This window comes from Saccopteryx bilineata, chromosome 1, assembly GCF_036850765.1.
Source record: "Saccopteryx bilineata isolate mSacBil1 chromosome 1, mSacBil1_pri_phased_curated, whole genome shotgun sequence".
Lineage (NCBI taxonomy): Eukaryota > Metazoa > Chordata > Mammalia > Chiroptera > Emballonuridae > Saccopteryx > Saccopteryx bilineata.
In genome coordinates this window covers 192406571-192423923 of record NC_089490.1, presented here as the reverse complement: position 1 = coordinate 192423923, position 17353 = coordinate 192406571, and the positions used below count along the sequence as shown (strand labels likewise).

Genomic DNA, 17353 nt, shown 5'->3' with positions numbered 1-17353 from the left:
CCAAGGTGCTAAGGAAAGATGCACGTATACACTTATGATCCAATACATACATGCATGGCTGACATACATACACATACAGACACACACACACAGGGAAAAACACCAAAATATCAGAATAATCTCAGTGAATACTTTGATATGAATACGAGATGATAGGTGATTTTCATTTTCTTCTACCTAAGTTTTGGCACTTGAAAATCTGATTGTCTATTATTAAAATAAACGAGGACAGGCTACATACTGTTATTGCAAAATATATGAAAATTGTCATGTTCTACTTTGACTTTTTCTACTGGGGTACAGAATACATTTTTTAAAAAATAGCTTTCCCTTCTATCACTTCACCAAATGGATCATTGGACCACACCTAGTAGGTGGAGATTTGTGCTCTAGTCCTTTAAGAATGGATCAAATAAGCTGAGTCTGTTAGGAGAAATATGAGAACAAAAACAATCAGGACTATCTCCTGCTTCTTGGCACCTGCCCCTGGATCAGACAGGTAGAGCTGGGAAGGCAGGGCTGAGAGGTGAGGGTTAGGCCCAGGAGTTGCTATGGAAATGTCAACAACAGAAACAGGACTTAAGCTATCATTTGAGGAACAGGAAACGCCGGCTTTGCCTAGTCACAGGCTTGCATCATATGTATGTATGACGGGTTGAAAAGCACCTACAGACCCAAACTGAAGCTTCCTTCCCATTGCAAGTCAGAGTTGTGCTTGTGGCTTGGCGTATAGACAAACAGCTCTGAGGCCTGAGGCCCCAAGAGCGACCTCACTGAGCTCAATGTGCAGTTGCATTCTCCCAACCTCTGCAACTTGGTCGCCATTCCTTGGCAAGTGGTACTGCATTCTGAGGACCAAAGAGCAAAACGCTTACATACAGTTAAAACACATTGAACCCATCTTCCACCAGACCCTGGGCAGCTACAAAACACGATTTTAAAATCATGATCTCCTCTTGCTATTTCTATTAGCAATGGAAATCCTTTTTCATTTTCTGGCTCAAAACAAAGCTAATTTTGTCTTCTGTATCAATTTCTCTTCTGCTTGCCTCAGGCCAGCATATAAGAAGTGAGATTTTGATTGTTTACATGACCAACACAGAAAGAATAAATATTGCCCCCAAAGTGTTATCAGGACTATTTTAAGAATCCACCCATATATCTGTAAAAATGTTAGAGAAAACACAAAGCAACTATTTCCTGATAATATTTTATCATTTCAGTGTTTCCTAAGCATAAAGTTTCTGTTTTAATCTTGTAACTGATGACCTTCAGTAAACGACCTGGAATAAATTACTTAATTCTGCTAGTGTAGGACCTCTTCCATTATGTGTTTGAATAACAGCTTTAGAAAGTTGAATGCCGGCAAATGTTAATGCTTTTACACATTTTTAAAAGCAATTTTGTTCTATTCTCAAAGGACATACAGGTCACTCCTAATGATTACATTCTTCCTCCAGCTAATTTCAAGGCTACAATCTTGCCATATCCATCTCTCCTAGATTTGTAGTCAACAACACTGTTTGGAAAGAAGATAGAATGGGATGAGGGTTTTACCTTGTAGATACAGACAAACCAATCCATCTCTATGGCTTCAGTTTCTTTTTCTTTACAGTGAAAGGGCTGGACAATTTGAGGGCTACTTCCAATTCTAACATCCCAGGCCTTTGTGGTTTATTCTCTCAAGGTCAAGTTCATTGTGCTTTTAACGGTGACAGTGAATTAAACTAATCAACTAGGCCAGTCATACCGGTGTGTGAACAGAAGGGAAGTGTGTGAACTATTTATATATACAGGTCACATAAAATGGAAACAATTTAAAATTCAGAGACATTATCATATCTTTTGATGTCTATCCCTAAGGAATGACCATGACAGGAGAATGTCAGCGATAAAGGAGAAATGACATCATGAAAGGCCAATAGGAAAGACACTTTGGAGGAAGAGAGACCTAAGGTGCCTAGAAAAAGTACTGTCTGTTGGGTAGTCTACAAGGATCAAGCAATGACTACTGATACATTCATTCATTTTAAGTTTTAGTCTCTTTCTTATTTTGTGTTAAATATTAAAAACTTTACTTTTTCACTTATCACAAATATTAGTGCTATGCCATAGACTTCATTTCATAAACTGTTTTCCATATAATATTGTACACACTACTATATAAAACAGTACCCACTAAATATTCAACTAATATGCATAGTATGAAATATTTTTAAGCTTTTGTCACAGATAACTGTCTCCATCTGTTCCACATCTAAATTGTAAGAAAGAGAGAGAACATGAGAAAAGGAAAAAATGAGACTATGGCACAGTAGTATATAGTTAGCTGGGAAAACCACCAGATTTTTTAAAAGCCATGAGTTTGTCTCCTTAGAAAACCAATGAAGTATTATATGTATTTGAAAAACAACCTCCATGTTAGAGGTTAGAAATGCCTAACGCCAAGACTGAGATAATTTCTGTTTCAAATAAGGGTGTCTTTTACCTTGTCATAATGGATTTCAAACACAACACACAGGCAGCGCAAAAGAAATAACCTGCCTACATTCATAAATCCCTATTTGATAATCCCTATTAGATTACAAATGAGTTAATGGTATGATATTTGATAACAATAATAAAAACCAAATGGTCTTCCATTAAATAAGTGTCTACTATAAGCAAGGTATTGTCAGACACATCAATTATTTCTAATTCTCACAAAAACTTTGTAAAATGGCATTAGAATGCCCACTTAACAGTTGGGTAAAGGAATAAATATATGTTTTTTAAAGTTGCCACAAAACTCTCTCTCCTGCTCTCTCTCTTTCTCTCTTTCTTTCTCTTTTGTTAGGGAAGCAACATAAAATAAATAAATATAATGCAATCCTAACTGGATTAATGGAAATGACTAATGCTTAAAGTAGATCAGAGAAGATATTTCTCTGCATAGGCAAATCCCTCAATATATACATTATGTCTAGACTCTTGAGAAAAATAAACACAGAGTAAAAGGCTAGCGTGAGTATCCTGTACCACAGAGATTTGTATACCATTTTATACCTTCTGTAGGTATATGTCATAAAAATAGTGAGTAGAACCCAGAATTTATCATCACCCACATTACTGACTACCCTAATATGTGTATTAACATCTGTATTCTTCCTGGGGCATTCCACCTATCACAGACCCTGACCTTAAAAGGTGACCCCACTGAATTAGATGCCTATTAGTTTGGCTCTAAACCTAAATCTTCAAATCTAATAATTAAGTTCTCCTTAATTAAACTTGTGCTGGGATGCCAAGCTGGCTTCATTCCCCACATATGTCCATCCAATCTTCTTACCATTTCTGAAATAATTCAAAGCACTTTAGTCCTATCGAACCTCCAGAGATCTAGAAATTGGCCACAGAATCCCTCCTGTTTGTGTTTTTGACACTTTTTTTTCTTCCTGAGACAGATCTCCTGCCTAAGGTTCTGTCCCTTGGCCATGCTCCCAAACCAAGTACCTGTATGTCATCTAAGAGTCATAGCACATACTAGAGTCGAAAGGAAATTCAGAATTAGCCTTTTCTACCATGCTTTTTCTGTAGCTGAGAAATCAGAGGCTCAGAGAGGATAAAGGATGTAGCTAAGGTCACAAATTAAATATTTCCAGGACCAGGATTATAAATTTAGTCACTTGACTCCAAGTTCAGAGATCTTTTCACAATACCAGGGTGAATCTCACTGTGCCTGCTAGTGCCATTTGCCTCCCAGGCCGACTCTTGTCCTAGACTGGAATGCTATGTCCCTCTCCTCCTTAACCTTAACTTCCCCTAGAATTCAAAATGTTTAAAAGTCAGATTTGAAATACACATCTTATTTGAAATATTCCCACACTCTGACTTAGATTTTTATTTGACCTTAAAATCTAAGCGAGGGTGTCCTTTGTCTTCCTAGTATGTGACACCCCTTCCCAACAACACAGACCTGTGGTGTAGGACATGCTTCCTCACATTGGTTCCTATACATTCACTAGCCTAAAAATAGAACTATAATATTGTGGAACTGAAAGAAAACTCAGACAATAGTCTGCCTCACTTTTTTCAACCCACATATCTAAAGAATTGAGGCTTTTTATCTCTCTTTTCAGAATTCCACTGCCTAATCAAATTCCCTTTTTTCAACATTTTTGAATATACATTTTATCTTAAAATGAACTCTCCTCATTTCATTTGACCTCATTTGCTTCTCCATTGGCACCGAGAATAAATTATAGCCTCTTTTTCATTAAAAACAAAACAACTCTATATTTTTGAAGAGAGGATCTGAACAGGAGGATGAGTCATTCTTTCTCTCGAAGCATTAGAGTCCCTATCTTTGGGTGGGGACTGTTTGGTGCTATTTGCCAGAATTCTCTGTTGTGTGATTTGTCATCTTGTTGACTCTAACAATGGTTCAACTCTAGGAAGCAATTAACTTTTCAATAACATTTACTTTTATTTTTAAGTATATAAAAGATGATTGAAATGTGACTTTTCAGACCACAACTCTCTTTAAACTGGAAATATGTAACAGCAACAAAAAAACCCACTGAACCTGCCATCAGGTCCATCTCCCCAAGCACTGCTTCATAGACATCAAAAACTTGCACCATACCTCCCCCACCCATACCCTGTAGCATTGGCCAATGGATCAAGTCCAAAACTTTTGTAAGAGTGGCTAAGGTTTATCACATCCCAGCATCCACTCCTTACTACCATCTTGTCTTCTCCTCTTCACAATCCCTTGCTTTAGCTATAGCAATCTATATGTTATTCCCTGAAACCATTAAGCAGTTTCACGGCTTCATGTTTGCCCTTGCCTGTCTGAGATGCCTTCACTTCTCTATTCTACCTTTCTGAGTCCTACTCTTCTTCCAACTTCCTCTCCCATAGAAATGTTACTTCCTTAATCTGCCACTATACCACCCTACACACCCACAGGTCACTTCTGCTTTGCCTCCAAAAGAAACCAAATGGCATGTTGGAAAGAGTATGAGCTTTGGAGCCAGACAAAGAGTCTATGCATTATATGAAACATGATTATAATCCTGCTCTTTTCATGGACTAGGATCATGAGAAGTTACTTCACTTCTTTGTGCTTCAACTTTCTCAACTGAAAAATGAAAATAATACATCACATTATTAAAAATAATCTGAAGTGCTTCCCTGTAATCCATCGAAGACTCAAATTAAAAATTACTGTTTATAGTTTTAATAAATGCTATACATTTTTAAATTAAGCTAACATTCATAAATCCCATTTGTGGGTAAATTAACACTTGATTGTTTTGTATCAATCAACTCAATTGCTTCTTTTCTAGAAATAAAAATAACATTTATTTATTTATTTATTTATTTATTTTAAATAACAATTTAAATATATGATACCAACAACTCAGATCAAGACCTTGTTTGTCAGATTTCTTGAATGAGTTTCTTGGTAAGATTAGTGAACCTAAAAATAGGTGATTACTGTGAAAGTACAAATAGTCCATCTATTATATCCACAAAATCAACCAACAGTATGATGATGACATTGTGGGTGTGGCCATATAAATATTTGGTTCAGAAAGAAAAAAAAAATCTGCCAAGAAATTCTTTCTGATTATAATTTATGGGCATATAGCCACCTGAAAGAGGGTAGAGACTATTAAATAAAAAGTAGTTCTCATCATTTTCTGAACCTTTTAACTACTAATAATCAGCACTTTGCTGATGATGCAGAACAACTTTTCAAGCTGATTAATAGGTCGTATGGGTAGAAAATGCATCCACATTCATAAAACAATTATGCTAATCCTCTGATTTTTTTTCAAAGATTATAAAATATTCTAATCTTTGAAGAATACCAGTTTTGGTTGCAGATGGTGCTTATATATTACTTGTCAAGCTCATTAACATTTTGAATTTCACATATTTTATCCTCATGATCCCATGAGAGCTATAGTATAGGGATTATTGCCCTGTATTTAAAAGTGGTAAATAAAGATTCAAAAGCAATTCAGAGGTCTGTCGAAGGTCAAACAGCTAGTTAAAAGGAGGCAGGATTCAAGTTTTGATTTCCGGAACCAGTACTATTGTCAAGACTCAGAAAGTAAATATTTTTACAGTTCATGAAAGTGAAGGAAATCCTTCTTTACTGGAAAGACTTGACTTCATTCAGTCCACTTGAGGTGTTTACATTAGTAATGCAATTTTACTGTGCACCCATACAAATTCAAATGTTGGTCATTTTCCTAAGTAGATCAATAAGCCGTGTCAATGTTTGAATATGACCAGAAGAAAACTATCAAAATTATTTCAGTGCATGGCAAGTGTGACTACAATGGCCCGGATGCATCTTCTCTCTGCCTATAACAAACAATGTGGGATATTATTCTATTTTTTGTGAAAATCTTAAAAGCAACATTGGATCTTAATGAATGCCACACAGCAGGCTACACAACAGAGATTAGTGGTCTAAGAAGTTTTTCACCAAATATAATTCAAAATATAAAAAAAAATTTATGAGCCACCTACTGGGTATAATCATTAACTTTTAAATCCAGGCAGAGAGAAGGATAGCTGATTTGCATAAATGAGAAGACTATGAACGAGGGGAGTTACTAAAGTGTAAACTCAAAAGCAGGAGACATGCTAGTGGCCAATGTATTACTTCTGACTGTAGAAAGTATTTCTTTTCAGATAAGAGGATTCTAAATCTATTATCTCTGGTGTGTGTCACTTAATTTCCCATTTGTGTCATGCCTATTACAGTCACAGCATTCAGCCCACCTGATTGTGGCCACCCAACTCACAATTTATCAAAGCTTGAAATGGTTCTAGAAATGAGCAGGTTGCTAATTAACCCATGTAAATGAAAATACTGGTGCCTAGTTCAAGGGAGTTATAGTCAGGTACTCATCTTATTTTATATGAATTATATCTGTGTAAAGATATTACAGAGGAGACCCATGCAAGTGGTGAAAGCTAGATTAGATAATATCCAAGGCCCCCTCTAAATCGGAAATTTTTAAAAATATATTATGGATAATTAAGTGGAACAGAAACATAGATTAAAACCAAATCAGTCACTATCATTGCTCCTAAAGCATGAGTTTATGAGTCTCTATTCAGAATATAAACATCAATAATATTAAAATTAAAATTTAGAAATAACTAATATAAAAGAATGTCGAGCTGTTAAAAGTACTGACCTTCAAGTTTTTGGGTCAAAATGGGGTTAGAATCCTTAAAATTAAAAAAAAAGAAACCTAAATAGCTTCCACAAAGCATTTGAAAGGTTAATATCTGTCTTCTTTGATTATTGCCTGATAAAATATTATAATTCTATAATTTCTGCACCACTTATTGAACATGTTGGCCTTGCATGAACAAACTGTGTTTGAGCCAAATGTATATTTGTGCATATGTGAAGCTGAGAAATGCAAGAATTTTGATCCCAGGGTACATCAACCACATGTTCCACTAGTGAGGAATTTTTAGACTGAGCAAAGGCAAGGAGAAGTAGCTTGATGACCTTGTTCTCTGAATGTGGAATCATCTATTCTCTGTGACATCTGGCCAAATATTGACCTTTTGCCTGCCTCAGTGGTTCAACAACTATAATATACTCCTATTGGGAAACATATTTAAAAATAGATTTGCAAAATTTTTATATACATTTCTGGAAAAAATACACCAAATCGAATACATTTAATTTAGGTAGCAATCATTTCATCAATTGAAGAGAAGCACTAGCACATATTAAGATAATTCTAACAATGCCTTATTGTTAATAATAAAAAGTTGCCTCATTTTGCCAAAGAAATCTTTGTAAACTTGGGTATAAATTTAATTTTAAAAGTCAACTTGAGCCTGACCAGTGGATAGAGCATTGGACTGGGATGCGGAGGACCCAGGATCGAGACACCGAGGTCGCCAGCTTGAGCGCAGGTTCATCTGGTTTGAGCAAGGCTCACCAGCTTGGACGCAAGGTTGCTGGCTTGAGCAAGGAAGGGGTTATTCGGTCTGTTGTAGCCCCATGGTAAAGGCACATATGAGAAAGCAATCAATGAACAACTAAAGTGCCACAACAAAAAATAGATGATTCTCATTTCTCTCCCTTCCTGTCTGTCTGTCCCTATCTATCCTTCTCTCTGACTTTCTCTGTCTCTGTCAAAAAAAAAAAAATCAACTTGATTAGGAGACATCATTTTTAAGAGATTAATTTGAAAGTTACACTTATAAATTAATTCTGCTTAATAATCTAGATTTTTCTATATACATTTATTTATAACAAGGCAACTTTCTGTGACAATTTACATACCTTAAGAACATGTATTATTTGAGAATTTTTAAAAGAAACTTGGCAATTTTTCTAAAAATGTAGATAATATTACTTTGCAATTAAAAAATTAGAAAATATAATGTTGCTATAATCTCTTCATATAAAGTTTAGACATTATGTGCTATTTATGTTATTTTTTAGCAACTGTTAATTTAGAAAGCTACAAAACATATAAAGAGGAAAATCTATCTCATAGAAAACTGCACCCCTAAAATGTCAAAACACAAGATCAAAGACTTCAAATCAACCTTTAAGGTTCTTTTATGCAACTTTACTACAGCACATTTGGGCAGGGTTTTTAAATTGTTTTGTTCTGCTATGTTTTGAACCAGGTTAATAGTTTTATATGTCCTATAAGAAATAGGCCTTATAAAAATAGAATATTATTACCAAATATTCTTTACTCTAGTTTAATACAAGTCAAAAAGGATAAAAACATATAAAAAAGAATTTATGTAACATCTGAACTGAATGAAAATAATGTGATTATGGACCATTAATGAATTAGTCTGATCCATCACACTGCCTTAAAGTTCTGTGGACATTTTTCCCAGTTCAAGTTTCTCTCCTTTTAAGTTCTCATTGGTACAAGGTGTGATGACTTTCAGGCACCAATTAATATAAATTGGCAGCAGGCAGAGTATTAATTAAACATGACACTCTGATTATTTAAACCTTCTATTAAAGTTGATTATTCAGAGCATGTTGATAGCCTTCTCTTCAGAAATGACTGATGATATCAAGCTTTACTGACTTCCTCCAAGTCTACTATTTCCAGCTCTTCAGAATAGAAGGAATAAATGAAGTGAGAAGAACATTCGAAACAAGTCTAATAGGCAAGCCAACTAATCTCCGACTCCCAAGGTCAAAGTAAAGCAATTCATTTCTTGGCTTTCATTATGACCAGACATGATTTATCCATCTGAGAGCAGGATTACAAACATGATACATCTCAATGATAGTTCTTTGCACTGTTTAACTTTTTGAACAATGATAGATTGTGGTCGCCACCAAAGGAATGTCATAGGCAAAACCTATCAGATTTGCAAATAAAACCAGTTTGCTTTTTAAAAATAAATGTACTCATCAGCAATCATTACTACATTTCATTGGGAAGGACAGGGCATAATGTTTTAAAATTCAGGTATTCCTTGGGATTCTATCACCTTCACGATCCAAAGGTTGGACTTTCTTGCTCCTCAAAATATGATATTATTCTTACTTTAATATATTCATTTGTGGAGCCAGTCACCATGATACTGATAATTGTTCAATATAGTGTTTTTATATTATCACAAAGTTTCAGTGATAATTACTATATATTCACATGAAAAATGTAAAATTCCTCTTACAGGATTGCTACTTCCATAGACCCAAAGCTCTTCCTAGAGAAGAAAACATTATGATAAAGATCATGCAACATTTTTTTAACATTATAACTGTAATTCTATAGCAGAAATTTTACCTCAAATTTTAGGATTGGTGTTTTACAAACTTTGAAAAGTTTGGTGAGACTTTAATACAAGAAAGAAGTTATGCACTAGTTATTTTCATTCAATCAGTCTGGTTTATCTTTCTCTTGCTAGCATACCTACAGAACTCTTCTCTAAGTCATGTCAGTAACAGAAATTCAGAAATAATTCCACAGAGTAATGTTAGGTCATTTAAAAGCTCTCCACTGAAATTAAATTATACATAAAGGCTCGTCAATTTTGATCACAAAACCTGATTCTATATTCTATATATTTTAAACCACATTTTCACTGATCAAAATTAACGACCACTTTTTCTATTGGATCACCATTTTAGGAAAAATTTATTGCCTAGGTAGAGGGGGATACTCAAAGGTGTTGTACCGGCAGCTGATGATTCATTTCACCAGCTGCCAGAAAGTTACACGTTGCCCTACACCTGGACACATGCCCCCGCGCCTGATTGGGAAACACATTTATCTTGGCACGTTGTCACAAAGGAGATGAAATTATAATTATTCTCCTTTGTAATGAAAGGTATTTCTGGAGCTGTGCTACCTACAAAATAATACAAATTACACATCTGGACTAGGTCCACATAAATTAACCATCTGTTCTTCATAGTCAACCATAAATATTTCCCAAAACATTTTTGTGTGTGTTTAAAAAAAAACTCTTTTTTTTCAAATGCCTAGAGTAGACTGATTGTTCAGGAAATATTATTTTTAAAATTAATACACTGAATAAATTCCTCAAAACCTTGAATTTCTTTGGTTGATAAATACAGAATACAAATTTAATCATCAGTCTCCATTAAGAGGATTTTGTAGATTTCTCATATTCTGATTTTGAGATAATAAATGTATTGTCTAAGTGTTACACAAAATCTTCCATGCAAAAACTAAATATCTGAGCATTTGGTATAAAAGAAAAAAAGGTATCAGACATGTCTTTCAACATAAATTTTAAAACTCATTATCTTGACCCAAAAATCCAGAGGTTCTTTTGAGTCCCTCCTGAGAAGTTCCTTAGTTTAAGACCTTAAAATACAATACCAAATTAAAAGTATTCTAGGAATATTTAATGAAGTTTGAAGAATCATGATTTCCAGAAAATCAAAGTATTTCATTTCATCCAATGTAACTAGTGGCAATAATCTTAGTCTCCATCAGTTTCAATAGTTACTTTAGAATTATTATAAAACTCCTATATCTTATGGTTCTCCTTTAAAATACAATTCATTTTCTCTAAATATAAATTTTCCATGACATCTGCATATAAGAATAGGAGAATCATAAAATGCTTATACCATTTTAGTACTGAAAGTTTAGAGAAGAGGATTCAATATAGTATGAATTTTTAATATTTCTTTTAAGAATAATGAAGAAAGAGAATAGCTTAGGACATTGAAATACAGAAAACACTCTTATATTAGTAACATTTACCTTGTTCCTAAAATAAGAATATAATAATAGTAACAACACCAAACGATTATCTAGAAAATAAAAATTGACAGTAATAATCTAAGGTGCTATTAGTCTCACTTTTTTGAGATGAGGAAATTTATTCACAATAAAAAACACTGAATTAATATATTAATATTTAGTATTTGTGTATATTGAAACATTGTTATTACCTATGTGTGAAACGAAGACCTTGTTAAGTCCATGTTAAATTATATGTATAATTTTATAAAACAGGTTAGCAAAAATATAACTTTATGCTTTTATGCTTTCAGGTTATATAATTTAGTACTGAATATAGACTATAGAACAAATTTATTGGCATCTAATTCATGATAAAATCAAATAAATTTTATCTGCCTAAGAGAATGATGATAAGTATGAAATTGATTAGTCTACACTTTTTTTTTTTCCATTCAGTGAGAGGACGAGAGGCAGAAACAGACTCCTCCACATGTCCCAACCGGGATCCACATGGCAAGCCCACTAGGGAATGATGCTCTGCCCATATGGTGTGTTGCTCCATTGCTCAACAACCAAGCTCTTCTCAGAGCCTGAGGCCAAGGCTTTGGAGTCAACCTCAGCACCTGGGGCCAACTCATTCCAATCAAGCCATGGCTGCAGGAGAAGAAGAGAGAGAGGGAGAAAGAGAGAAAGAGAGAGAGAGAGAAAGAAAAGCAAGAGGGGGTGTGTGTGGAGGAGCAGGTGGGTGCCTTTTCTGTGTGCCCTGACTAGGAATCAAACTCATGATATCCACATGCCAGGCTGACACCCTTATCACTGAGCCAATAGGCCAGGGCCAATTAGCCTACAGTAAATTTCTTTTTTAGTATTCTTTTTCAACTCCATAACCCTACATTTATTCCTCATAAATATTTCAGAGTAAATATAGCTACTTACTTTTCAGGATTTTCTACTTCTTCTGTAACAAAGTTGAGATAAAACCTAAAAAGATATAATTAAATTACAAGCAATTAACATATTCTATGATCATAATTCAAAGTCTCAAATTTTAAATATTTAAAATCAACCTGAGAATCATTAAAATTTTATAAACAGAGTAAGATGAAAATGTTCCACAACCAAAGGCTCCCACAAATCATTTTCCTATAACCCTATTGATGAAATTATTTTTTATATAACCATTTTATAGAAGTCTGAAATACAAACAGTAAAGTGTACCCATCTTAACGTATAAGGATGAGAAATTTTACACAGTTATAAACTTATGTAACCAACAATGAGATCAGGAGATAAAACATTCCTAGCACCTTAGAAGGCTCCTTCTTAGCCCTTTCCAGTAACACCACCGCCTCCACTTTCCTGCAGAGACAATGGCATTTCTGACTTTTATCGCCATAGATTGGTTTTGCTTGTTTCATCACAATAGGCTGATATTTGTGTGTATGACTACTATGCAATTGTTACGCTTTTGCCTCTGGCTTTTTGCTGGCCTCTGTGTTTGCGAGTCTCTTCCATGTTGTTGGATGTAGCCTGACTCATTATTTCCCATTGTTGCTTTTCACTGTATGAATGGAACAGTAGATACTGTTGATGCACACTGGGATTACTTCTCATTCATACCTATTATGGATACAGACACCATATACATGTCCTTTGGAAACCATGCATTCATTTCTCCTGGTAATATGCTCAGAATAGGATTGCAGAGTCAGAGGGTAGGTGCCTGTTTCCTGCCAACTGTTTTCTACCATATTTGACATCCCACGCCCAGCAACAGATGAAATGAGCATGTGTCAGTCACTGAGGAAATGAAAGTAGAAAAATACATAGGCTCTGTACTCAAGGAGCTCATGGTTTCTAGGGTGGTCCATAAAATAGCATGATGCAGTGTAGGAGGCGATGCTGGAGCACACAAGGGCACCATGGGAGCCGGGGCATGATCTAACGCAGACAGGCAGGTCAGAAAGGGTTTTCTAGTGCAGGCATCAGCCCAGCACTAGAGTAGAGTGTTCAAAACTGCTTAACATTTACCCTGGGGCAGTGGTGTGAGGACATCCCAGACTGAGTGGAGCACATGGGCACAGGGTGTGGAGGAAAGCTACACACAGGGACACAAGTAACAGCTGAGTATTCAGCAGTATCAAGAATGGTATGGGGAGAATACAATTTAAGTACATGTGGCCTTTGGTTTCTGAGAATCCAGATTTTATTTATTTATTTTTATTTTTATTTTTTTTAGTGAGAGGAGGGGAGGTACAGACAGACTCCTGCATGTGCCCTGACTGGGTTCCACCCAGCAACCCCACTCCCCCCCAACTGGGGCTGATGTTCTACCCATTTGAGGCCATGCTGGCAACTGAGCTCCTCTTAGCACCTGAGGCGGAGACCATGGAGCTATCCTCAGAGCCCGGGGCCAACTCACTCCAATCAAACCATGCCTGCAGGAGGAGAAGAGCGAGAGAAGCAAGAAGGGGAGGGGTGGAAAAGTAGATAGGTGCTTCTTCTGTGTATCCTGACCGGGAATCAAACCCAGGACATCCATATGCCAGACTGATGCTCTACCCTTGAGCCAACCAGCCAAGGTGAGAATCCAGATTTTAGTAGTGGTGCCTAGTCCAGTGATGGGCAATCTTTTGAGCTTGGTGTGTCAAAATTCGCCAAAAAACTGAGTATAACTCAAGTGGTGTGTCATTTTGAGAAAAAAAAACCATAATTTTGCAATATTTATAATTTAAATAACAAAAATGTTTTGGCCTACAGACCTCCGGCACAGAGTGTCTAACTACAGCAAATGTTTTATCTTCGGCTGCACCTGGCCATGCAGGAGCTGAGGATGAAACATCCTTCTCGGCATGCGGCCCCATACTTCTCTGATATGCGGCCGCATGCAGCCACGTGTCATCAAAAATGGCTACGTGTGTCAGTGCTGACACGCGTGTTATAGGTTCGCCATCATGGGTCTAGTCCATCAAAACTTGTAGAGCAACAGAAGTATGAAAATAGCAAGGCTCAGTTTTAGGGAATTGGCTTTCTAAATATAAACACAGAGGGCAAGTAGGAACAGAAAATGAGATAAAAGATAATAAATTCTCAACTTGCACTTCACCCTTTCAATTCACTTTCCTCTAGTATGCATCTCTTCAAATAACTTCAAGCCACATGGCTCTGAAGTTGATGTTTTTCTTTTTGGTATATTTAGGCAGCTAATTTTAGGCACACTGTTAGTCATTATACTACAAGTTGATAACTACACAGCAGAACTTTTTAAGTATTTCCCAAGTCTTAAACATTTTTCTAGGTCTGTTACATGACAAGAGTATACTGGGCACAAAATATTACACTTTCTAGTTCTATGGGGTTGCAAATATTACCCTATAGTTTCGGCCCTAGAAAGATTCAGACTCCTTTTCTTCACTCTGTGACCCTACTTACATCACTCAGGAATGTCTACTGCCTTGCGTCCTTGACTTCTTTTTCCAGTCTACCTGGACTGTTGGAGACCGCTTAGAGCCCTGTAGCTCTCTCTCAGGGTTCCAAGATACAAGACTGAGGCAGACTCCATTCTCAAATACGCACACACAGACAACTGGATTGGGAACATGGGACAACCAAGGGGCCACAATGGGGAAGCCAAACATGTAAAGGCAAAGACCTTTCTACCTATTCCTATCATAGGCTTGGAAATTTCTGCAAAAAAAAAAAGTATATATTTTCAATATATTTCAGTTCTCTTAGTACTCCTTAGAAGGTAAAATACTAATTTTATAAATACACAAAAAGCATGGGTATATAGGTACACATCCTCCATAATCTAAAACCAAATGGCTAGAATATTAGCCTATTAGCCTTTAATATCCATATCATACTTAAGTGTCCTTGTGACTTAAAGATGAGTAAGCCTCTCATATTCCATCATTTTTTTTCTTCTTTTCCAAGCGAGAGGAGAAGAGATAGTGAGACAGATTCAGGCATGTGCCCTGACCAGGTCTCACCTGGCAACTCCCCCTCCCACCCCATCTGGGACTGATGTTCTGCCCATCTAAGGCTATGATGGCAATTGAGCTACTTTTAGCACCTGAGACAAAGGCTCCATGGAGCCATCTTCAGTGCCTGGTGCCCATATGCTTGAACCAATTGAGCCATGGCTGCAGGGGAAAGAAAGAGAGAGAGAGAGAGAGAAAGAGAGAGAGAGAGAGAGAGAGAGAGAGAAGAGGAAGGGTGAGGTGTGGAGAAGCAGATGGTTGCTTCTATTGTGTGCCCTGATCAGAATCAAACCAGGGACTTCTGCACGCCAGGACAATGCTTTATCAGTGAGCCAACTGGCCAAGGCCATATTCCATCTTTATAAAAATAACTTATCTAAATGAACAAGAAGGCAATTGATGCTCATGGTTGTTCAAAACAGTACAACAGGCCCAAAATGGAGTCACTTATGCTTAAGCTTCATGTCACCACACCAAGACTTAATTATATTTTCAGCTCTCCCAGAAAGGAAATTTGAAACCAGTCAATCAGGAATTGTCTGACCAGAGCTGACTAGATTATCTGAACAGGAAAGTAACCCTGCAATCATTAATCTGCTTTTCAATCTAGTATAACTTCCTTGTTAAAACTCTTTCATTTTGTACAACTCCTTGGAGGTGGAGTTGTATGAAATCGGGGAAGATGCTGCCCAATTGGAATCAATTTTTACTTTTAAAATTGTTAATTGCATCCATCTCTCTTTTAACAAGGTTAAGGTGTCTAATGTTTTCAAGATATGTTTTAAGTAGAAACATGTGAATAGCTGAGGAAACAGGACCGCTAACATTGATCCAAAAAGTTAGGAACCAAAGATATTTTTTAATGACGAGAGTGTACGTTTCTAACAATAGAGGTTGTAGTTCTACCAGGAAGGCAAACAGCAATCAATACTTCTACCTGGAACATGCACTGTGAGGGATCTGATGTGTTTGTTAGAAGCCCAAGGCAATGGAAAGTACAGGAAGCAAATGTACAAAACAAAACAAAAAAGAGCATACCAATTAAGAAATATTTCTAGGTCCCTCATGTCAAAAATAACCAGTTCCTACTTAACACTTGTTTTAGAGATGTCTTTTGCAACCATGTTAAAGCAAGAAAGGAAATACCTATAATAATAATAATAATAAAAAAAAAAACACAATTTCTAATATGTGGTATAGCTCCAGAGAAGAGAGGGAAAGAACGGCCTGGGGCAGGGAGGGGTGGGAAGGAGAAAGCTGCTTACTTTGCTGCAAACATTCTCATCCTGTGGGAAATACAACTTTGTGCTCCCCTGGCCTCCAGCAATGAGTCCAGAGCATGCGTCCTGCTTCCCATCTCCTCCACGGCCCCCAGAGAATGCTCACAAGACCTATTGTTCCAGTTTTGCCACCATTGTGTGTAAGAGGCTCCGCAATGCTGACAATGCATTCTAGGACCCAACTATGGGAATTATTTTAAAAAGAAGCTTATTCTTTAGATTAGATTTGACACAATGGTACAAAATAATTCCAGCAGGTGCTTTAGAAAGACCAAATCCACTGAGGACAAGATTTAAAAGGAAGAAAAAAAAAAGACACTGAAAATCTATTTTCTATCACACACTTTAAAGAAAAAAAAATCCCATCAACCAATATTTAACTTTGGATCAGGTTTGGGCTGAAACTGGTTGAGCTCCTGTGGGTCACAAGGGAAACTGATGGACATATTTCTCTGAATACAGATATTGGCAAGAAAATTAAAGTTGTTCTGACCCAACTCTGTGACCTGGCCGGGTTAATGATTTCTTTCCCACTCATCATGTTTCTCTGAAGGAGTTTTTATCATTCTGAAAAGGTTCTGCATTCCTCACAGCCAAAATCCTACTGTATTCACATCCCAGGGTTGGCAGTGTCTTTTTCCTATTCAATGGGCAAGAGAAGAATTGCCAACAGAGTAAGACCTCCAGGACAACCGGGGTCCCGCCTGCCATGATTCACACCCTAGGAGGGTGAGCTCGGAGGACAATCACTGCTTCTGTCCTACCTCTGTGCAGTGCCTAATCATGCTTTCTGTTCTCATCATACATTGGCACTGCAGCAGCGGAGGGAGCGCAGGCTCACTCGCAGCACCCT

General features: G+C 36.6%; 1 protein-coding gene across 1 annotated transcript in view; it reads right to left on the bottom strand.

Moving 5' to 3' along the window:
* Positions 1-17353, bottom strand: part of SLC7A11 (solute carrier family 7 member 11) — an 81794-nt gene that overhangs the window by 39846 nt on the left and 24595 nt on the right. Inside the window, exon 6 of the mRNA XM_066233149.1 lies at positions 12174-12218. Coding sequence (XP_066089246.1) covers positions 12174-12218 — 45 coding nt within the window. The remainder of the gene's footprint in view (positions 1-12173; positions 12219-17353) is intronic.